At 42.2% G+C, this 23,468-nt stretch overlaps 1 protein-coding gene across 7 annotated transcripts in view; it reads left to right on the top strand.

Moving 5' to 3' along the window:
* The window catches only part of elavl4 (ELAV like neuron-specific RNA binding protein 4), a 72,204-nt gene extending 52,144 nt beyond the window's left edge, over positions 1–20,060 (top strand). For 4 of the 7 annotated variants that reach the window (XM_046301891.1, XM_046301896.1, XM_046301898.1 and 1 more), the window contains 4 exons: positions 1,449–1,602; positions 10,672–10,906; positions 13,204–13,242; positions 16,136–20,060. In XM_046301891.1, the coding sequence (XP_046157847.1) occupies positions 1,449–1,602; positions 10,672–10,906; positions 13,204–13,242; positions 16,136–16,463 (756 nt within the window). In that variant the 3' untranslated portion in view covers positions 16,464–20,060. The remainder of the gene's footprint in view (positions 1–1,448; positions 1,603–10,671; positions 10,907–13,203; positions 13,243–16,135) is intronic. The other 3 variants (XM_046301892.1, XM_046301894.1, XM_046301893.1) reach the window with 3 other exon arrangements.
* The last annotated feature ends 3,408 nt before the right edge of the window (positions 20,061–23,468 follow it).

Below are 23,468 nucleotides of genomic sequence, written 5' to 3'. Positions count from 1 at the left end.
TCATCTATCTGGATTTGGGTGAAGGAGAAATGGGGGAGGCTTGGGCGAGTTGCTGTGGGGATGGAGGGCTGTTGATCGGGGTAGGGGTAGCCAGGTGGAAAGCATGGCCAGCCTTAGAAAATGATGGCCTACCCTGGCCAAACCCTAATCCGGACGACACTGGGCAAATTGTGTGCCACCCTATGGGACTCACAATCACTCACTATGGAACTCCCAATCACACCCACCTGGAATTGAACCAGGGTCTGTAGTGACACCTCTAGCACCGAGATGCAGTGTCTTAAACCGCTACGCCACTCAGGAACCAGTGTTTAAAGATTTATGTCTTTGTATGTATACCCTGGATGGAAAAGGTTCTCCAGTCAGCAATGGTAACAGGATTAAACTCACATTTTGAAAAAGTAAAACCAGATCGCAATCTAGAAATTAGAACAGCATTCAACAAAGGACAGGAACTGTTTCAGGAGAGAGTGAACATGGCACGACTGCAATATGAAGGTCTGATTTGCCAGTTAAAGATCATGAAGAACACCCTGTCAATGACAAACAGAACAGCCTTCAAATAGTAGCTTCCAATATAGTGTAATACTACAGTTTATATGACCTTTTAAAATAAGAGTTAAGGAAATGGTAGCATCTAAATTAGACTGAGGGAGGTGAGTGTGTGCTCTGACAGAATGAGAGCTGTGACCCAGGCTAACAGGAGAGATGACAGCCAAGCAACGACAGTCTGTGTGAGAGTGGGAGTGTGAGGGACTCTGAGTGTGTGAGAGAGAGGCGCTGTCCAAGGTGCTGGTGAGTGTGGCACACTGAAGAGAGGGTGTTACAGAACTGTGGAGGGGTCTGTGAGAGAAGGCACCCACCTCATTTAGGTTGCATAGTTATAGTTAGTACAATCCATCCCCATACAACCCCCCCCTCACCAAAATAGGATTTCCAAACGACCTCTTTTCGTCTCTTTCTCTCTCTCTCCCACCCTCATCTACAGGCTGTAAATACAAATGATCTCCCATCTACCGTATGTGAGTGCATTTGTTTTTATGTAAGAATTAACAAGAGCGATATATTTTTGTCCAATACTTCCATATTAATGATGAGGGTTGATGAGGGTTCGATGTGTGAGCCTTTTGCTACAGTACACAAATATGAATGTTATACAACAAATAAAACGGAAGATAAATTGGTGCCAAACTAACTTCCTCACATCTCTTCTGCATGGGGTCTGCTAGGCTAATGTGTAAGTGGCTTTTAGATGGAATCTGCTGTAACGCAAGTTATGTGCTAATTAAAACAAGCTCAGTAAGGTGAAGCCCTGTGATTCAGGTCATTAAAAACAACTTGCACCAACATCTCTGCCAATGCCCTGGAAAAAATACAAACCAATGCTCTACGCTCAAGATGTTCTCATAGATGCTACAGTCATTTTTATCTCTTACCTATCTCCTAAGGTGTCATATGCACGTCCCAGCTCAGCCTCCATCCGAGACGCTAACCTGTATGTGAGTGGTCTGCCAAAGACCATGACCCAGAAGGACCTGGAGCAGCTCTTCTCCCAGTATGGACGCATCATCACCTCCCGCATCCTGGTGGACCAGGTCACAGGTATCCATGGGGAGCCTTTTCATTTCTATACATACAAACCTATACACACACACACACACACACACACACACACACACACACACACACACACACACACACACACACACACACACACACACACACACACACACACACACACACACACACACACACTGTCTAACCCTCTTGCCAGCACAGCACACATGCATTGGCCTAAACATGATAACACACACAAATATGCACACACACACATATATACATAAACTTATGTTCATCTGAGTCATACACACCCTACACACAACCCGAGCACAGGCACAAAAAGAGATTAAACCATGATGCCAAAACATGCAGCATGACTTCCATTGCACAGCTCTTAGATCCATTTCAGAGGTTTTGTCTGCCTGCGGCAGGCTCCAGTGTTGTGTGTACTGAAGAAGCAGAATGAGTACCACACATTGTAAGCCACACTCATTTGCCTAAGCAGAATAAATCAGCCCTGACACTGGGGCCCTCCACACACAACAGAGCAGGATCAAATTTAGAGCAGGTCTGTTTATTTGAGGCTATGTTTCCACAAGACCTGTTCCACACAGCCCTCGGGATCACAAACAACAGCACAAAAAGTAAAGGCAGTGGAAAACACATCTGTTCAAATAACTACAGTACTATCCAGCTAGATATTCCCATTAACCTTGTCTCATACCACTGTCATAAATAAATCAACCTCTGAATAGCCTAAATGGAATGGAATGGAATGTCTGACGCATTCTGTGGAGCAGTATTTAAAAAAAGAAAAGGTCTAAATAGTTAATGGTATTACCATGCTTGCACACAGTTGGTCTTAAGAGACAGAAACAGTTTCCCAAGCATGTTCTCCACAAGCCCAATGCTCATCCTGTTGGTGTGCCAACAGTCTCTTCTCCATTGTATCCCAATCACACTGTTGAAGGGAACAGTAGGCAGGATCATAACCTTACATGTCTCACAGTGCCAGAACCACTCCACAGAGAGAGAGAGAGACAGGCAAATCTTCTGCCTCAGATGCGTGCACACGCACACGTTCTCTTTCTCCTTCTCTCTCTTTCTCCACTCACACGTACACACACACAAAGTGCCTGGCCCACCAGCACATACAGGCCCTACCCGGCCCAGAGAGGCCTCCCCTGAGGCAGGGGGATCTGCTGAAGGAATTTCTAATTAAATTTTAGTTGCTGGTGATTAAGAAACAAGGAGGGTTTTTAGAGGAGCCCGAGAGCTCAGAGCTAGCACATCACACATACTGCCATAAAGAGAAATGGACCGTAAATTAAAACTCTCTTGCGACTCACACAAGTGTAACTGTGGGGTGAGAGAGGGGAAGAGAGAGAGATTAGTTTTAAAATTTTGCCTTTGTCCTTTACTTTTGAGTGGTTAACCATTCATATGTATAGGACAGTTAATCATGCATTGATTTCAACATCATTACACACACACACGCCAATATCATCAACATAATTTGATATTCCAAATCAGAATTCCCCTCCATCTGTTCAGTTTCAGACATTACTGTGGCTCAGAGTGAGCACACAAGCTCCAAAGGCCAATCTAGGAATCGGTTTGGTTTGGACAAATGTGCTCAAACCCACTAATTAGGAGATTTAGTTCATTTTCACAGACCATCAACGTGATGCATATTGCAGTCAGTCTCCTGCTCAGTATCATCAGAAAGAACTTTGAGTCACAGTTTGCATAGTTCACAGTCAGAGAAGACAATGTTCTGTTACAAATAGTCCAAGGATGGCGGACTGAACTCACATTGATTTGACAATGAGTTGGGACTGGGGAATTATGTTATTACAAAGCCTAAGCCCACATTTCTTGCCACTGCCCTGATCATGAAGATTTTGCTGTCCATCAAGAAATAACCCCAATGACCTTTATAACCAATCAGAACATCACACGGTAGGCCAGTCGCTCATCCACACTGATGCAGGCTTGGCAGTTATTGCATAACACATCAATCATGTAACCAAAGTCTTTTGTCAATATTAGTATCTTTCTCTTCTCTCTTTCTGTTGATCTCTGCAGAATGGATATGTGTATTTCCCCTCTATCGGAACAAATATCGCAGAGAAGCATTTTTATATCGCATCACTCTCTCTAACCTTTGGGGAAAGTAGTCAGATCATGATGTTCAATGCGAACAGAAACTCAACGTGAAGGAAATATAATACGGAGAGGCTTTGATCAACAGTTAAATATTCTCAACATCTCTGCAGGGCCCAGGCACACAGCAGTCAGTCAATACACATCTCCTCAAAAAGGACAATACAATTGATCCGGAGAGCTTTCTTTTATAAGTTACGCCTAGTCACACAGACTAGAGCATGCAAAACATTCATACACACTACATATATTAAAACCCTGATCAATCAGTGTGTGGCTTCCTCTCCATAGACACAGCTACACTTTTACAGTGGATGTCGATGAGGAATGTTGTAATACATTCTGGCTCATGTAAAATCCCACCATGTGTGGCTGAAGATCAAGGCTAAGGACTGTATGAGCAAACCTGATTTATTTACAGATACAATAAGACCTTGTACAACTCATCTCTTTCCTGGTGTCTCTATAACCCACCAGAACCCATAACATGGAGTGTATTGCATAGTTACCTTGGCCTGCGGTCACACATAGAAGCAGACAGATGGCTTTAACTCTGCTTTTACTGAGCGGAGCAGAGAGCACCTAAGCTCTTCAAAGGCTTCTTTCACACTGCCTTTTCAAAGACCATCTGTATCTATCCCCACAAACTAAGTTACATAAAACAAGAACAGGTCTTTCTCTCCATCTTTCTCTCTCTCTCTCTCTCTTTCTTTCTCTCTCTCTCTCTCTCTCTCTGATTAGGAGGCAGGGAGAGGCTTTTTCCTAATGTATTTCATGTGTAAGTTTAACAAACATTCCATACAGTTGCTACAGCCACTTCAAAGAACGGAATGACAAACGGTAGCAAAGCGCCCAGGTTTGGAGCGGAGAGAGAAGGCTTTCATCAGCCGCCTGGACAGATTCTCAGATCCCTCCAGATTTCCCAGAGGAATGTTTGCCGAGTGAAGTGTTGGGGAGCACCGTGGTAGTGTCTGGGTGCAGTGGGCGTGCAGAAAGCTTTGTCAGGGCACTGGCAGCTCCTTGCCACTGTCTTCTCTGGTTGTGGTTATTAATAAACCAGCCATTCTCTGTGTTCATGTGTGCTCGGAAGAGATAAGTACAGGTAGAGTTACATAAGCCATGGCTGATGACTTTGAATGAAACTGCCTGTAGCCTGTAGTACATTGTGGCCTAATGCAGTATGGCCTGTGATAAGTGCTGGAACCGGCTGAAGCTGCCTGCCTGCCACCGTCTGTTTCCCAGTTTTCCTCAGCCTGCCTGTTTGCATTGCTTTGTTGTTTTGATATGCAAAAAAACAAACATCTGGAAGCTCATTATGTAAATGTTGAAATGCTAGTGGGGGGGGGGGATACTCCACAATATCAACACTGACAGCAATTCAGTAAAATAAAATAGATAACTAGATAACTTCTGGGATTGTTTTGTTAGATTTCTGCCTTGCTTGAGGGAACCACTGATGAAAGCCAAAACTTATACCCTACATTAGATTGTATTCTGAAGCGACTGCTGTTAACTGTCTGACACACAGACCTGTTTGTATGGAGTCTCTTCTCTCTGCCAGGATATCACAGTCACTGCTTCAAAGTTCATGATCGCCTGACCTGTTGTGGTGTAATTGCATTAGGCAGTAGTAGTGCAGTAGTAGTGTTTCTCCTCATGCCCAGAAGGTCTATACGGCAGTGAAAGGAGAAATGAGAGGAATTACTGTTCGTGGGGTCAAAGACCCTCACACCTCTCTCCACAGTGCTACCATATAGGCACAGAGATCCTCACACCTCTCCACATAGACAGGGACAGACCTAGTTCTCAAGAGACCACTGCATTAGCCCTCCACTCTTTACACCCCTTCCTTAATGGACACCACTTCAAGTCAACACTTCATTCAAGTGGCTGGGGTGTTTTTCTCAGATCCCACCCTGAATGTGGGTTTGCAGCCTTCAGCTGTATGCTAAGCACTGCTGTAGTGTAGATCTCTTCAAACAGCTGCAGCCTGGTGCAGTTCAAGGCCAAGGGGCATACATAGACCACTGGTGCTCGTCTGCTCTCTTCACTAGAGGTGTGGTCATATCCCTACAGGAGATGAGTCCACAGGGTGTAAACAGGTATTTCATTGCTCTAGAAACTCAAAAATACTGTATTCTTTAAGTCTTATAATGTCCCGACTCTTCCACAAGGGGAATACTTGACATGAGTAGCTAGTGGGTTTATGGCTTCACTTTTATCATGTTTTATTCATACAGTAATGTGCAACTGACCAAAAATAAACCATATTTCTAAAGAGGCAACAACTGCCCGGGAATGCCCCTGTCTTTGTGTGTCAGGGCTCGACATACAAGGCAGGTTTCGGGAACCCTCTGAGCCAGGCAATCATCCCCGTCAGTGGCCCGCTTGGGCCAGTGATTTTTTTATTTTTAAAGACGGATTACCAAAACTGTTCGTTCGTTGTGTCGATTATTTATCATACGCACGGCTGCACACATATAGCAGCTCATAAACAGCTGGTTGTTGTGTAGAGCAGCTCATAAACAGCTGGTTGTTGTGTAGAGCAGCTCATAAACAGCTGGTTGTTGTGTAGAGCAGCTCATAAACAGCTGGTTGTTGTGTAGAGCAACTCATAAACAGCTGGTTGTTGTGTAGAGCAACTCATAAACAGCTGGTTGTTGTGTAGAGCAGCTCATAAACAGCTGGTTGTTGTGTAGAGCAGCTCATAAACAGCTGGTTGTTGTGTAGAGCAACTCATAAACAGCTGGTTGTTGTGTAGAGCAACTCACCGAAGACCAACAGCGGTAGTAAATATGTTCCAAATTATATTTACCAGTAAATGCTGGCAAGAATGGGTATGCAAACCAGATATTTAAAAGTTCAAAGTCTTGGTTGAATATTTGCGATGTGCAGTTCAGTCATTTTGCCTACCTTGAAAATCAGACTTTTCCTCTAACGCTCTCTGGTCCTTGAAAAGTCATTGAAGTTAAGGTAGCCTATTTAGAAGTTCTACTGCTCTAATATAATTATTTCGTGATTTCATTTCTGATCGGTTTTTGAGAGATGCAGCCGCTTTCGTTTGTTTCGATTGAAGGGTGTTGCGCTTCTTGCAGTTAAACCGGTTATTATAATCAAGATAGCCTTATCGCGAACCATTAGCAGAAATCAGCTAAAGTGCGGTCGAAACCTGGTGTTACATCAGTGACGCCTCGCAACATGTCAAACCAATCAAATGCCTTGCTCCAAAGGTGCTCACCAGATTAGTACCGTAGGAGCAACAGTGCGTGAAGACTGAACATGTCAACAAAACCAAGCACACTTTAGAATGTTTACAGCACGCTGGTTTTCACAGCATTTGTTAATTCAAGTTGAGCTAAAGCTGCAGCAAGAGGGGAGAAATGGTCTACAATGCAGGCCATATCAATACGTTTCTGAAGTGATATTTGGCTGTAAAGGCTAGCATTAGGGACAATAAATAGCTAGCCACATTGAAGTTTGTTTTGAGAAAGTCAGCTAACCATGTAAGCTACCTAAGTACAACTAACTAGCTAACGTTAGCTACTAGCTAGTTCAATTTCTCTCATGTTTATAAAGCCAACAAAATGTTAATAAAAAACAGCATATTATTGACCTAAAAGGTTAGCTGTGTTAGCCCAGTCACTAGCTTATCCAGGGTCAGTGATGCGTAACGTAAACTCGTACATCGCCTTGGTCCGTACAATTGCCCTTGTTTTAGCGCCCAAAATGTAATACTTCCAGATCAACTGTAATGTCAATACCATTGTAAAGCACAATTTCTCTCCTTTCCAACAGACTCAATTACATGACCTAAACACTGCCCGTTTCTGCATAATTCAAGCAGGCAATGAGCCCCGTCAGGTCTTTTTTTAAATGGCGGGTGGGGAAGTGAAACTAATGCGTGATAGTGAGAAGGAGAGATGTCGTGTGGGAAAATTTTCACTCGATCTGTCTAACTTATCGCCTCTAAAATGTAAATAAAACATTATACAGAGTTTATATAATGTGTCATTACATACCTATTTGATGGTTTGTGTCGAATTTGAATCAGGTTTTTAAGGCAGTGCTAAAGTGATCTTAGAAGTAAACAGCGGCTTTGAGAATGATGATTGCATGCAAATAATGACTAGGTATCTCCGTTACCCCCCATCACTGTCCATTTATTGTTTTTAAAGGATGACAGAAGTGCTACACCTGGTGGAGAGAGATTGTAAGACAGAATTAGTTGCTTTCTGCGTGCTGTACGTTACGACATGACACACCACGATGTAACGGAGGGTCAGTTTTTAAAAACTTTTCTCCAATACTATAGAGCCATTACCATGTCGATCAACGCGCTACAACGCGCTACAGTCCCATTCGTTTCCTTTGTAGCCTCATTTGAATGTTGAGGTTACGCACATTTGTACGGAATGGGGTGAGTTTACGTTACACCATATTTTAGAAAGTAAAAATAATGTCAATGCTTAATGCCAATGGGTAGTAATGCATACTTTTTCGTATACATTGAGTTTTTTTTCTATAGGCTATTACAACAATTAAATATAAAATTGAAGTCCTTGAATTGTAATTTCCATGGTCTGTATGAACCCTGTAACATTAGGGGAAAGGGGGATACCTAGTCAGTTGTACAACTGAATGCATTCAACTGAAATGTCTCTTCAGCATTTAAAAACTTCTTCGGGATGTCTCTTCAGCATTTAAACACTTCTTCGGGATCGGTGTCCCGTCTATGGGCTGGTTGAACTAACGTTAACTGCCTTGCTCAGGGGCAGAACAACAGATTTTTACCTTGTCAGCTGTGGGATTTGATTCAGCAACCTTTTGGTTACTGGCCCAACAATCTAACCACTAGGCTACCTGCCGCATGGTTCTCCAACTCTGTTTTCCCTCCGACCCTAATCTAGAGCACCTGATTATAATAATTAGCTGGTCGATGACCTGAATCAGGTTAGTTACACCTGGGGTTGGAGCGAAAACCTATAGGAGAGTACTCTCCAGGAACAGGATTGGAGAGCCCTGCTGTATAGGCTACTTGGATAGCCCGTAAATGAAAGATCAAATCACCAGCTATTGGAATTATGCACGCATCATTTGCTTTCCTGTCAGATCTTGACCTGGGACAGTATTTTTTTTCATTCGGACCAGTAGCTTTCAGTTGGCACTAGTTGGCACTAATTTTATCTGAATGATGAGCCCTGCTGTGTGCGGTGCGAGTAGGGCCTATAAGTCTACCACTTTGTGTATCTGTTAGCAATGCTAATGATAGCCTAAGCGTTTTTAGGTAGATGGAAAGGTAACTTTTTTTTTACTGTGATATCATTTTGGTATCAAGTATCCTTTTTCCAGTTCTGCCCTCTCGACGATTTCGCAGAAAACATGGTACTTTGAAATCTGCAAAAAATACATTTAGCACTTTATTGTAACAGTCTCTTTTCTTTGCCGTTACAGTGATTCTCTCCAAGTCAATGTAAGAACACAAGGGCATGCTAATTTAAAAGATAGCTAGTCATTATTGGCCTGGTTATGTATGGAATGCAGGTACATTATGGGACAGGTCATCATCAATTATTGAAAAAAATGTTTTTAACATTTTGTGCAACCAAATCGTGATGGTGCCAACAACTGAAAAAGTTAGTGTAGAACCCTGCAAACAAATCAACATATTGTACAAAAACAGTATGCACTTGTTACCACCTAGGAATATCAGTATGACATTATTTTCTACCGAAGGAGCAGTGACCCTAGTTTCACATCGGAGCCAGAGCTGTATGCCAACAATTCAAACCCCTTTGGAATAACAGACTGTGTTTATTCTTTTCTAGCAGTGACAACCTAATTACAATGTACAGGTACAGGGAAGGCAGGGAGGGATTGGGAGAGTCTGTCAAGAGCTGCAGCAACCCATAAGTTAAATTATTCAGCATTCGAGTGAATGAAAGCATTCGGCGTTGGAGAGATTGTGTGTAAATGTTTGTTCAGGGCTGCACATATGAAAAGAGTCTCTGATTCGAGAAGACAATGAGACAGCGGAACAGAAAAACATCAATAAGTGCAAGCGGCGTTGTGAGAGAGAAATGACAATCAAAAGTGTTTCTGTGTGTGGTGTATAGATGTGCACACACAGTATTATGCAAATAGTGCTGGCAGCATGCTGTCACTGAGCGAGTGTCCCCTGGGCCAGTCAGCCAGCCTCATTAAAAACGAGCAGCACGCGTTTATGGAGACCAAGAAAAGACCTCCTGGGCAGTACGTCTCTCCAAATGTTACTTTCAGGTGGCGGTCAAAAAACATTGCCTCGAGACGACTCAAATGTCGCCAGCAACATAGCGCGAGGCCTGAGTGTGTGGCCATCAGCTAGGAGGAGAGCTGCAGTGTGTGCTGAGTCCAACGCACCTCACGGAGTAGCCTCAATGAGCTGTGAGGAGACACAGCACTACAGCAGCTAGCACAAACAACACAACAGCATTTCTGCATCAGCAGGCATCAGCTCCTCTATAGCCTCCCCTCTTTGACAGCACAGGAAATCATGGTGGTGCCTTCGCTTTTCCCTCTGCGCTATACTGTCTTCTTCAAATAACACTGTTATACACATAACACAATCCCTCTCTGTATGGAATACAAATAATGACCAACTCATAGTATCCCCTTTATAAAACGTTGCTTTCAATGTTATTAAAAGCAACAACAGACATCATCTCTGTACCATGTATGAAAGTGATAATACGGGCTGTTAGGGTGTGTGTGTGTGTGTGTGTGTGTGTGTGTGTGTGTGTGTGTGTGTGTGTGTGTGTGTGTGTGTGTGTGTGTGTGTGTGTGTGTGTGTGTGTGTGTGTGTGTGTGTGTGTGTGTGTGTGTGTGTGTGTGTGTGTGTGTGTGTGTGTGTGTGTGATCTAACCGGAACCACATGAAGTAAAAGGACGGCCCTATGTTTGTGATGTGTTGGCCCCACAGGTGGTTCGCGGGGTGTGGGGTTCATTCGCTTTGATAAGAGGATAGAGGCTGAGGAGGCCATTAAGGGGCTGAATGGACAGAAGCCCTCTGGAGCTGCTGAGCCCATCACCGTCAAGTTCGCCAACAACCCCAGCCAGAAGACCAGCCAAGCCCTACTGTCCCAGCTGTACCAGTCCCCCAACCGCCGGTACCCAGGCCCCCTGCACCACCAGGCCCAGAGGTTCAGGTAAATACCTAGGGCTCACAACAAGGGTCGGGAGGTCAGGTTCAGCCATTGGGCTATTGGTTCAAATATATGTTTCTACTGTTATATGTACTGTAGAGTTGAGTATGGCATTTTATTGTCTAATTGCAACGATCAACCACCTTGTAAGTCATCAGTCACCAATACGATGTTTGATTCTTTGTGCATTCAACCAAGAAAGCATTTTTGTTCCAAAGAGTGGGTTTCCTGGAGCTCCACCCATAACTGAGAAGAACTGTTTACAAGAGACAGTGGGGTTCTGTCGTTCACAATGTCTCCATCACATCGCCTCATCACCCTCCTTATTCCATAATGCAACCAGCTGTCATCCCTCTTTCCATCCACTGTTCATTCCCAACACATACTTAGCCTGATACTCACCGATTCCAGACTGTAGTCCCAATGAGAATATATGAAAATTATCATCTGAACCCCAAAAATATTTAAGATTGTGGAGCAAATTATTATAATAAAAAAAATATATATTTCTGAAAAGTTAGACCAACAAAGTTAGGAATATACAACATGATTTTCAGTAGAATCCAGGGTCTGAGCACTGCAGATCCAGAGCATTTCAACTTCCTCAGCATTACAACCAACAGCCACAGGGCTGAACCTAATCCACAAACTCAGACAGAAATGCATCACATATCTTGTCAATGTTGCCCATTTGCCACCAGTCAATATAATGCCTGTTTGTCTGATCCACCTCTAAGAAGGCAATATAATCCCTTAAGCAAAATATTGTAGATTTCAGTTATTAGTGATGCTCCACATTACTAATGACAGTAATTGGTCAATTAGGCTTATTATATGTAAGGTAGGAGCAGGTTTTAATTTAACATACTTTTTTTAAACGGAAGGTTCCCATTTACATGCATTGAGAGGCACCACTTTTGTATGCTGTGGGCTTGGAGAGGGTTTGTGAAAAGCTGGCATCCAAGGCAGGTTTTTTTTATTTTTTTTACAGCAGTAGCCCATCAGATGTCTCCAGCACCGTGGCCTGAAGCGCCTCCTCAGAGCTTCCAGTCCAATTGACTAATTTACCCACAAAAGCAGATTGCTCAGTCCCAGCCCGCATAATGGCCTAATTGCTGCTTTAATGAGTCAACACATTTTTGTGCTTTGTTTAGATTTTTTGGTCAGGTTCACAGACGGCATCTCTGCTCACTGATGACCTGCAGCACAGACAGTGTTTTGAAAGGGAGAGGTACTTTAGAATGGCCCCAAGTTCCCAACCCTTCCATTAGGCTGAAAGGCTTACTAAGACATGAGACAGTGCAGACCCATGTGACAAATGATGGTCATTGCGTGGCCACGCAAGGCTCACTCAAAAAGCCTCTGATTTATGTGGCTGAGTGTCTTCCATCCTTGGCCCACTGAGCACAGGGACTATCTGTCTGCAGGACCGGTCTGATTTTTCCTGCCGACCAACTGACTAACAAACACCATTCCATTTAACATTCTACATGGACAGGTGTCAAAAGAAAGCTATTTATTTTGGTCAGTTACTATTCAGTAGTGTTTACTTAGTCCAAACCATGCAACATTATTCCCTGATTTGTCATCTTCCTCTCTTAAAACCTTTACCATCTCTCAACAAAATGCCAAACCATTACACTGACAGAACTCTATTTTTTTATAGAATTATTATACTATTTAGTAGTATAATATATGTTTAATTTGTCTCTCAACCTTCTTGAAAATGACAAACTTAATGCCAAAGTACCTGAGGGGCAATTGGAATAAGGATGCAAAGCAGTTTTCATAGTTTATGACATAAATAATCATTATTTGTCATTTGTTATATGCTGTCAGGATCGACAATGAATTTGAGAAAGAAAAGATTTCAAAACTTTCTTTGACATCAATACTATGGCTTAACTCACAATTATAAATGACTTGTAAATGATCTGACCTCAACACAACAGCACAGATGTACAACGGAACCACTCTGAAAGCCCTGTGCAGCATAAGAATGTGTGGAGCGTGAGAGTGCTCTCCATAGGGCCTCATGCTAAAAAAAGAAAATGTCGCTGTGTGCTGGCTGATTGGGCCACAGAGTGGCCTCTTGTGTTAGCGCTGTACAGTACTGTTGCTAGCCTGCTGCTTTGTTGCTGTGTGAATGACACCACCCCTGACTGGTGGGGCTCCTCAGTGTAATGGCCCATCTCTGGATGGCTTTCTTCTTTGAGTGAGGCAGGGATGTAGAATTAGTTCCATTGAGTGAGTCAACCATCTGCCTGGCATTAACCCCAGAACCCTCCTTCTCTTTACAGGCTGGACAATTTGCTTAATATGGCCTATGGCGTAAAGAGGTAATTAAAACTTCACCGAATGCCAGATGTCCATGTTGACAAAATGATTTCTATCCTGTTTTCTTCATTTTTAGAAGTCACTTGCATTCGAATCAGTTCAAGGTTATTCTGCCTTGATGTTTTTGGTTTTCTTTAGCCTTGTTTAATTTGAATCCACCAACCACTAGTCCAAAAGGAAAACAATCGTCTTTTGTTTTCTAATGTTCAATTTGCTTTGAGTATGATGAGTGCTGACTTTTACATTCCGATTGCTTTGGATAGTTTCTGTGTATATTTCTGTTTTCTTGTGTGTAGCTCCTGTTTTTAGGCGTGTTTTTCTACCGGATTCAGGTACTCTAGCCTAACCTCTGTCCAGCTTTAGATGTTACATTGGGATCAAGTTCAGTTTGAAAACAATAATATCAAAGCAGTGAATGGAACTTACAATAACAAACCACCCAATTCAATAGGACTTGCCATAATGGTTGTAATAATACATTTATTACAACATGTTATTACAGCAGTAGGCAGTAGTGATGGGGCGTTGGGGTTAAGGGGTCAGTAAGGGGCAAGATGGGAGAGGCTGGAGACACCTGGATCCCTGCAGGAAATGCTGTTTCACTGCAGGCAGCTCAACTTCTGATCACCTCTTTTTGCTCATAACTTTTGCTTTTGCTACTGTTGATGTAACATGAAGTGAAGCGGCTGTGAGACATCATGATATCAGCTGATGACATTTTGTTGCATGTTAGAGTAATCAGTGAGATCCTTTGATGTCCACTCACTGGAATAGAAAGGCTGTGATCCCAGATGTAGCATGGAAAAATAAGCATTTGCTTTTTACATTTTTTAAATTGAATGTTTAAATAGCTTTTTCTGTGAAAAGAGCAAATCCACTGAATTCATCGGTTTCCATAGCAGTGATTAGCAGCAATTCTTGCTGAGAGTGAAGGCTCAACTATAAGACGGTGACAGAATGATGCATGGGAAAGACTGTTTAGCGCATAGCTCTACCTCAATGTCCCAGGCAGCAACTCGTTTGTCTAACATACCTCTATTTGTACTGGGGGCAGGAAACAATTAATTCAGTTGAAGGGGGATGCAAAAGATCTGGCCAAGAAAATGACAACAAAAAGAAGAGAAGACATTTATAATATTCACCAATATGCTGCAGTGCCTGCTGGTTGAACAACACAGTACCAAGGCAAAGACTATTGAAAATGTACAAACTGTCAAAGCAGTAGAGTTTTGGAATACAGAAATCCAACAAGCCCTGCCTTCAGAACAGCCTCTTGCTTGCTTGGCACATGGTTTGAAGTGCTGATGATTAATGAACAAAGGCAAGTGTAGTAGTAGTCAGTGTGCTTTAGAAGTGAGCAGTGGAGGTGGGAGCTAGGGGAGGGTGGGATGGCTGCAGGTCAGCCCTTGTTGCTATGCAACTCCTTTCCTTTTCTATGGAAGAACCACACAGTGTGTTTGATCCTGCCCTGTTAGACACCACTGGAGTCTCCTCCGTGGCTCTGTTATCCAGCGTGATTGTCTCTCACCTTCACACACTCACACATACCTGGATTTGCATCGGAATTACTATGGAGGTGTTATTTCACCCAGACAGAGAGATCCGAATACAATTGAACGTGTTAGAAAAGGCCTTGACGTGACTAGAGGTTTTAAGACCCTAGTGAAGGGAACTTGCTGTTAGAAAATACACAGGGACTGTAATGAGACACAAACAAGAACCAAAAAGGATATTGTGTTGGCAAAAATGTTAAAGCTCAAGTCGTGGCCAAAGTACTGATGAAAGGTCTGAGTGATTCTTGCCGATACTTAGAGGCTCTGTGGTCTGAGCAAGACTATCGATCACTGTCATCCTCATCCGCCCCACAACAGATGACTGCAGGAGTGGGTGGATGGAATACACTTTGTTCCTAATACTACTGGGTTGTAAAGTGTTTCCATTTTCCATTTAGTTTGCTCCTTCCTTCCTCCCTTCCTTAAGAAGGGAGGCTTCTCCGAGACAGCTGCAGTAAAGCGGAAATCTCAATTAAAGCATACCCAATAATGCCTATAGTCATTCTGAGAGGTGGCATAAGAAATTAACCTTTCATCCAATTTACCTTTTATTTAAAGTGGAAATTTCCTTTAAGCGGAAAGGCAATTAAGTGAAGTCAACTGAGCATTCAAATCTCTATCGCAAAAAGGGAGAAGATTACAAGGCGAATAAGTGCAGATTTACTTGGTTGCATACTCAATCTCTGATGAATTTCAAAATCTTTTAATTCAGCAAGTTCCTGTAATTTAGCTCCCAATAGAGGCACTCAGGAAGACCGAGGGAGAAAAGCTTCCCCTGTGCATCCCTCCCTCCCTCGGATGCTGCTGAAGCCATTTCCCAGCAGGCCCCCCACAGAGCAGTCAGCCTTGAGAAAAGGCCACTCAGTCAATATGGAGGCGCACAGAGGGGAAATAGTCTAGCAGGAGGATACAGTACACAGACAGACCCTTAGTCATAGTGCATCATGTGCACTGGGTTGCACATGTAATAATCAATGTAGGATGGTCAGGAATGCTCGAACTGTTTGGTTGGTACTGTATGTGGGTGGGTGCTTTTATTTGTCCTATTTCACACATGTACACGTGTTTTAATACACATGTGTGAATTAGAAATGTGTTTTTTGCATATCGCAACTCTCCCTGAGACACACTCAGAGAGTGGGGTCATGGTGAGGTTCACTTTGGACACTTGGAGAGGAACTTGAGTGTATAGGGAAATGCCTTGGCCTGCAATCTCAATGCTTGTAAATCCATGCACACGCAGTTGGTTTTCTATTTCTCTCAATTGGGCATTTGTTTCACTTAACATTGTAATTTTTCTCTCCCTCCCTCTCTCTTTCTCTCTGTCTATCTTGTGGTGCAGGTTTTCTCCCATCACCATTGACAGCATGACTAGCCTGGTGGGCATGAACATCCCTGGCCACACAGGCACTGGCTGGTGCATCTTTGTCTACAACCTGTCTCCAGACTCTGACGAGAGCGTCTTATGGCAGCTGTTCGGGCCCTTCGGAGCAGTCAACAACGTCAAGGTCATCCGCGACTTCAATACCAACAAGTGCAAGGGCTTCGGCTTCGTCACCATGACAAACTACGATGAGGCAGCCATGGCCATCGCCAGTCTCAACGGGTACCGGTTGGGAGACCGCGTCTTGCAAGTCTCGTTCAAGACCAACAAGACCCACAAGTCCTGAACCCTTCCTCACTCCAAATCCCCTGTCACCACTACCACTACCACCTTACAGTCGCCCAACACAGCAACTCTCCAGAAGGAACACAGCAAACAAACAAACAAAAAAGAACTAGAAATGGCTTATACTATAACTTTGGAACTATAAGCCAATGTTGCCTAAGTATTACAAAATGAAAGATGAAAATATCCATGATTTGGAACCCCTGTGATTCTACAGGATTCCTGTTGTATATCCTTTCTGTTCTTGTGGTTGTTAAACTATTTTCTCTTCTATGTAAACAGTAGCAAAAACCAGTCCCCTTATTTCAAAGAAGAGAATGTCCTTTTTAGATTTAACTTTCTTGGTCTTGATTGAGGATTTATTTTTTTTTTAAATCCGGATCCACTGTCGTTAGAATTATGCCTCCCTGACAGAAGAAGGGAGGGGGCTCTTTTTTAAATTGGTGACCATTCATTCATTTTTTGTGTATATTAAAACCCCCTAACAATTCTAAGGGATGACACAATCCTGTTTTCTCTGATGCAGAAAAAAGAATTTCTAACATTTGTTTTGTTTTGTATTGCAAACAAAACACGTCTTTCCTCACTGGGGTTTGGGAGATGGGGAGAGGGAAGGGATGGGTTAGGAATCCTGATGACAGGTTAAGTGATTTAAAAAACACTGTTGCCAAAGAGAAAATCTCTTTGCTTGAAAATGCGTTTAGAAAAATAAAAAATAAAGAGAAGAAAATCTATTTTTATAATATGATAATTAAAATAATTATTGAAGAATTTTTACAAGAATCTGGATTTGAAAAAATAGAAAAATATTTTGACTGGCTAATTAGGCGGTGGGGGAGGGGTGGGCGCCACCTTGTCTTGTTCGTTCTGCCGTGGTACTTTTTAGGAGCAAAGGTTGTTTGTTTTTAGGAGAAATTGATTGGAGATGATTTTGTAGATGGAAGGTTTTGTCAAGGGATGCAAATTGAGGCGGGTGATCGTTGTAATTTTTCATAGTGCGTAATTATTCAACAGCGATACCCAAAAGGGAAGGGAGAGGGGTCTTTCAAGGCCTAACCATCCTCACAGTTGAGAGCCCAAAGCAAGAAGACCCATTGTCCACTTGTTTTCTTTTTGTCATCAGCCTATGGGATATCAGTAATGAATATATACACATCTATCCATTTAGAAAACATACATTATCTATTGTTTTCTTTGCTATAATTTTGTGGAATTTGAAAATAACTTCCTTTAGCGATCAACAGTAGGTGCTATATTACATGATTCACGTATCTTAAATATCCACATTTGTTGTTCTATGTGTTGTTCAGAGAAAAAATACTTCGATGTTGGCATTGAATTGAGCTGCTGTTCTTGTTTATTTTTGTTGTTGGCCCCCATCTGGTTAGACTATTTCTTGCTGAAATACCAGATGACGGACTTCGGGCCGTGTAAGAATCACTTAACAAGTTTTCTTTGGCTTGCTGACTTTTAGGTTACTTGCTAAGTGTGAAGCGTTGTCAAAATTCAATAATAATTAGCTAGTTCTGTTAGTCTAGATATTTGTTTCCTCAAAGGATCTATTACAACTGTGTCTTTATTTGTTGTGTACAAATAGATAATATATAGTCTACATTTGTTTTACAATATCTATATCTATATAAGTTGTCACTGTCTTTTGTTTGAGCTTGTCTTTTTCATATGACAACTTTATGAAGTGATGGTTCAGTTACTTAGAAAACACGTGAGGAATCCTGTTTAATATGTTGTCATGTCGCTTGTAAAAAAAAATGTAAAAAAGATTTGGAGAAAAATTTTGGTATCTGCCGCGGCAAAAGAAACCGAACAAAAGCTTCGAAAATAACTATTTATTCATTTATTTATTGATCGATTGATTGTTTCATTGCTTCAACTATTTATTTATATTGATTATTTATTTATTTTTATATTTATTTGTTCTGTTGTCTGTGTATTTGCGTGAATCTGGTACAGGGAGGGGTGACGTTTCTGAGCAAAAGGGAACAAAGCGACTAGGGGAGAGGCTCTTCCATTAGTCCACTGCACTGAGAACTTTTAGTACGTTTGTGCTTTGTACCGATATTGTACCGATATAAATTACAATATAAAAAAATCTAAAAGTTGAAAACTAAAAACGCTCTTCCCTTATTACTAGAAACAGTTACTCGCTATGCATAACCTAGTTGATAGTTAAATTTGCTATTGCTTTTTTCTTGTCTTGTTAAACAAAATCTTTAAATCTTTTTCAATACAGTTTAGTCTTAATATAATGTTATAACAGTTGTTCTGGTTCAATATAACCTGTGATCAGTTTGTGTCGTTTTAAAGCCACTCCGCACCCTCCCTCCACACTACCGCTTTGTGATGAAACTTTATGCAAAAATGTGGGTCTGAAGCATAATTTTCAGTTTTCAAACATTTTATAACATCCAATTTTGGAGGCTCAGGCACCTGAATTCGATGAGCAAATGTCCATTGTATTTGAGGGTCATTCATTGCACTGGACTAATCAGTCAACTCACCTAAGAGTCAAACTTATTTTTAGAGAATCATGTTTGAAAATTACAAAAGAACATCTCTTTAAAGAGATCTTGATCATTGTACACTAACTATACTTATGGCAGTTGTTGCTATTTAAAAATACTGAAGGTATTTAATGGATTATACCCATTCTATATTTTATATACTATAATATGATATATATTTTGAAAGGTAAAGATAGGGAATGGTTCCTGAAGTACTGAATTGGATTTTGTTGAGCCAGGAAACATGAGGTGTAGGAAAATTGTAAACACTCAGACACATGCATATATATATATATATATATATATATATATATATATATATATACTATCTCTCATAACCACATCTTAGGCAGACCATCTGTCATCATCCAACCACTATACAGTTCTGACCTCAGAACACCAACAGACCCCTTTTCATGCTCCAGAGCTGTTTGGAGCTTGAATTATGCAACGACCCCAGTAGAATGTTGTTCTGATGTGTGAACATATTTCCTATGTCTTTTGAACTGTGTTCATGCTCATGAGTGTGTTTGTGAACACGTTTGTGTGTGTGTGTGTGTGTTTGTAAGGGTGTTTGAAACATGGGGATGCGTCACCTCGGTCTATGCCCAACCCCTATGGCTCACACATCCCCTGTAGCGCCTTCTAGTGGCAGCCTGCCAATAGGAAATCAACAGCCAGTAGTGTAGGAGGGAAGGTTAAGAGAGGAACAAGGCTCTTGTCATTTTTCATTTTCTCCTGAAATGTGTTTGTTTACTATCTGAAAATCTATAAACTATCTTTAAAGACAAAAAAGAAGAAAAAAAATTCAGAGCCTAATTGGTCTCTCCTATTTATGTTATTCCTTATCAATTATCAATTATTATTATTGCTATTATTCTTAGTATTCTTATCCTTATTATTAATCCAATTACTGCGATGAATGACTTCATGTTATCCTTGCTAGTTTAGGTCATTTCTGAAACTGGAAACAAAAAAATCTTGCTGTAAATGTTTTTTTTTTCTCCATAAAACTGTTGTGTTTGAATTATTTGTACTTTTGAATGTTGGGACAATAAAATGAGGTGTTGAAGAGCGTTGTTGTTGATTCTCTTGTATGCCGTTATTAAGTGATCAATTGCACATGGTATTTAGCTTTACTCCAAACTCACATCTTAGAAGTAGTGTAATATATTAGATCAGGGGTCTTCAACTCTTAGCCCACGAGGTCCAGAGCCTGCTGATGTTCTGTTCTATCTGATCATTTATTGCACCCACCTGGTGTCCCAGGTCTAAATCAGTCCCTGATTAGATAGGAACAATGAAAAAAATGAGTGGCTTCGAGCTCCAGAGTTGAGTTTGAGGTTATTAGGTGCTAGATCCCGTAGACCAGAGTGATGTCAAATCAAATGTTATTTGTTACATGCGCTGAATACAACAGGTGTAGTAGACCTTACAGTGAAATGCTTACTTACAAGCCCTTAACCAACAATGCTTTAAGAAGCCTTTTGGACATAGACTTGGCGCTCCAGTACAGCTTGCCGTGCGGTAGAAGAGAGAACAGTCTATGACTAGGGTGACTGGAGTCTTTGACAATTTTTAGGGCCTTCCTCTTACACCGCCTGGTATATAGGTCCTGGATGGCGGTGATGTACTGAGCCTTACGCACTACCCTCTGTAGTGCCTTGCGGTCAGAGGCTGAGTAGTTTCCATACCAGACAGTGATGCAACCAGTCATGCTCTCGATGGTGCAGCTGTAGAACCTTTTGAGGATCTGAGGACCCATGCCAAATCTTTTCAGTCTCCTGAGGGGGAATAGGCTTTGTCATGCCCTCTCACGACTGTCTTATCGTGTTTGGACCATGATAGTTTGTTGGTGATGTGGACACCAAGGAACTTGAAGTTCTCAACCTGCTCCACTGCAGCCCCGTCGATGAGAATGGGGGCGTGCTCGGTCCTCCTTTTCCTGTAGTCCACAATCATCTCCTTTGTCTTGATCATGTTTAGGGAGAGGTTGTTGCCCTGGCACCACATGGCCAGGTCTCTGACCTCCTCCCTATAGGATGTCTCATCGTTGTTTGTGATCAGGCCTACCATTGTTGTATCATCGGCAAACTTGATAATGGTGTTGGAGTCGTGCCTGGCCATGCAGTCGTGAGTGAACAGGGAGTACAGGAGGTGACTGAGCACGCACCGGTGTTGACGATCAGCGTGGTGGATGTGTTGTTACCTACCCTTACCACCTGGGGGCGGCCCGTCAGGAAGTCCAGGATCCAGTTGCAGAGGGAGGTGTTTAGTCCCATGGTCCTCTCGCTGCTGGTGATTCTCTGATCCACCGCTACGCAGACGACACCATTCTGTATACATCTGGCCCTTCCTTGGACACTGTTAAATAACCTCCAGACGAGCTTCAATGCCATACAACTCTCCTTCCGTGGCCTCCTACTGCTCTTAAATGCAAGTAAAACTAAGTGCATGCTCTTCAACCGATCACTGCCCGCACCTGCCCGCCCATCCAGCATCACTACTCTGGACGGTTCTGACATAGATTATGTTGACAACTACAAATACCTAGGTGTCTGGCTAGACTGTAAACTCTCCTTCCAGACTCACATTAAGCATCTCCAATCCAAAATTAAATCTAGAATCGACTTCCTATTTCACAACAAAGCATCCTTCACTCATACAGCCAAACATACCCTCGTAAAACTGACCATCCTACCGATCCTCGACTTCGAGGCTATAAAATAGCCTCCAACACTCTACTCAACAAATTGTTTATCACAGTGTCATACCCCATATATTACCCACCACTGCGACCTGTACGCTCTCGTTGGCTGACCATCGCTTCATAATCGTCGCCAAACCCACTGGCTCCATGTCATCTACAAGTCTCTGTTAGGTAAAGCCCCTCCTTATCTCAGCTCACTGGTTACCATAGCAGCACCCACCCGTAGCACGCGCTCCAGCAGGTATATCTCACTGGTCACTCCCAAAGCCAATTCCTCCTTTGGCCGCCACTCCTTACAGTTCTCTGCTGCCAATGACTGGAACAAACTGCAAAAATCTCTGAAGCTAGAGACTCTTACTTCCCTCACCAGCTTTAAGCACGAGCTGTCAGAGCCACTCACAGATCACTGCACCTGTACATAGCTCATCTGTAATTAGCCCATCCAATCTACCTCATCCCCATACTGTATTTATTTATTTATCTTGCTCCTTTGCACCCCAGTATCTCTACTTGCACATTCATCTTCTGTACATCCTACCATTCCAGTGTTTAATTGCTATATTGTAATTACTTCGCCAGCATGGCCTATTTATTGCTTACCTCTCTTATCCTACCTCATTTGCACATGCTGTATATAGATTTTTCTACTGTATTTTTGATTGTATGTTTGTTTATTCCATGTGTAATTCTGTGTTGTTTTATGTGTCAAACTGCTTTGCTTTATCTTGGCCAGGTCGCAGTTGTAAATGAGAACTTGTTCTCAACTAGCCTACCTGGTTAAATAAACGTTTTTGCTTTGAGGGTACTATGGTGCTGAACGCTGAGCTGTAGTCAATGAATAGCATTCTCACATAGATGTTCCTTTTGTCTAGGTGGAAAAGGGCAGTGTTGAATGCAATAGAGATTGCATCATCTGTGGATCTGTTGGGGCGGTATGCAAATCGGAGTGGGTCTAGGGTTTCTGGGATAATGGTGCATCTCTAAAGCAGGGGTAGCCAGGCAACCCTGTTCCTGGAGTGTTGCAGGTACCTCAAGATTTTGTTTCAGCTAGGTACCACACCTAACCAACTGAGCTAATGGATCAGTTCAGTGATTGCCTAAATTCAACACACCTGGTCTTCCAGTTCGGTTAAATCCAAAACATGAAGTCCCTGTGGCACTCCAGGACAAGAGTTGCTTTCTCCTGCTCTGAAGCTTCACCTAACTCAGGGGTGTCCAACTCAGGGGCCTATTTTCTGCAGGTTTTTATTTTTTTCTTTCAATTAAGCCAGAGACAACCAGGTAGTTCCTTACTAATTAGTGACCTTAATTCATCAATCAAGGACAAGCAAAAACCGCAGACACTCGGCCCTCCGTCGAATGAGTTTGACACCTGTGACCCAATTGCTGCCTTGGGAATACTAAATGTCAATTTCAATACAGATGTCATAGAGAATTATTCACTGCTCAATATAAAATATTTCACTATCATAACTGCTTCATATCTTTCTCAAACACTCGAAACTGATGCATTTCTAACACCATGAAATACACTAAATTGTAATAGTGATGAGATAAAAGGGCATTTGTCCTCTGTCTTGTAGACAGTCACATAAAACCCAGTCAGGTGGCACGTGGAAAAGTGAAATTGTGAGATACTAGTGCCCCCTGCATCCCTGCTCAAGTATTATTTCTAACATCAGAGATTATCACCTCTCACATTGTTGACATTAACCACGTTTCCATCCACAGATTTTATGTGGGTAAAGTCATACCGTATAAAAAAATAATAATG

Source organism: Oncorhynchus gorbuscha, linkage group LG15 (assembly GCF_021184085.1).
Source record: "Oncorhynchus gorbuscha isolate QuinsamMale2020 ecotype Even-year linkage group LG15, OgorEven_v1.0, whole genome shotgun sequence".
In the NCBI taxonomy this organism is placed as follows: Eukaryota; Metazoa; Chordata; class Actinopteri; order Salmoniformes; family Salmonidae; genus Oncorhynchus; species Oncorhynchus gorbuscha.
Note: the sequence above shows the minus strand (reverse complement) of the source record. Positions and strands in the feature narration are given on the sequence as shown.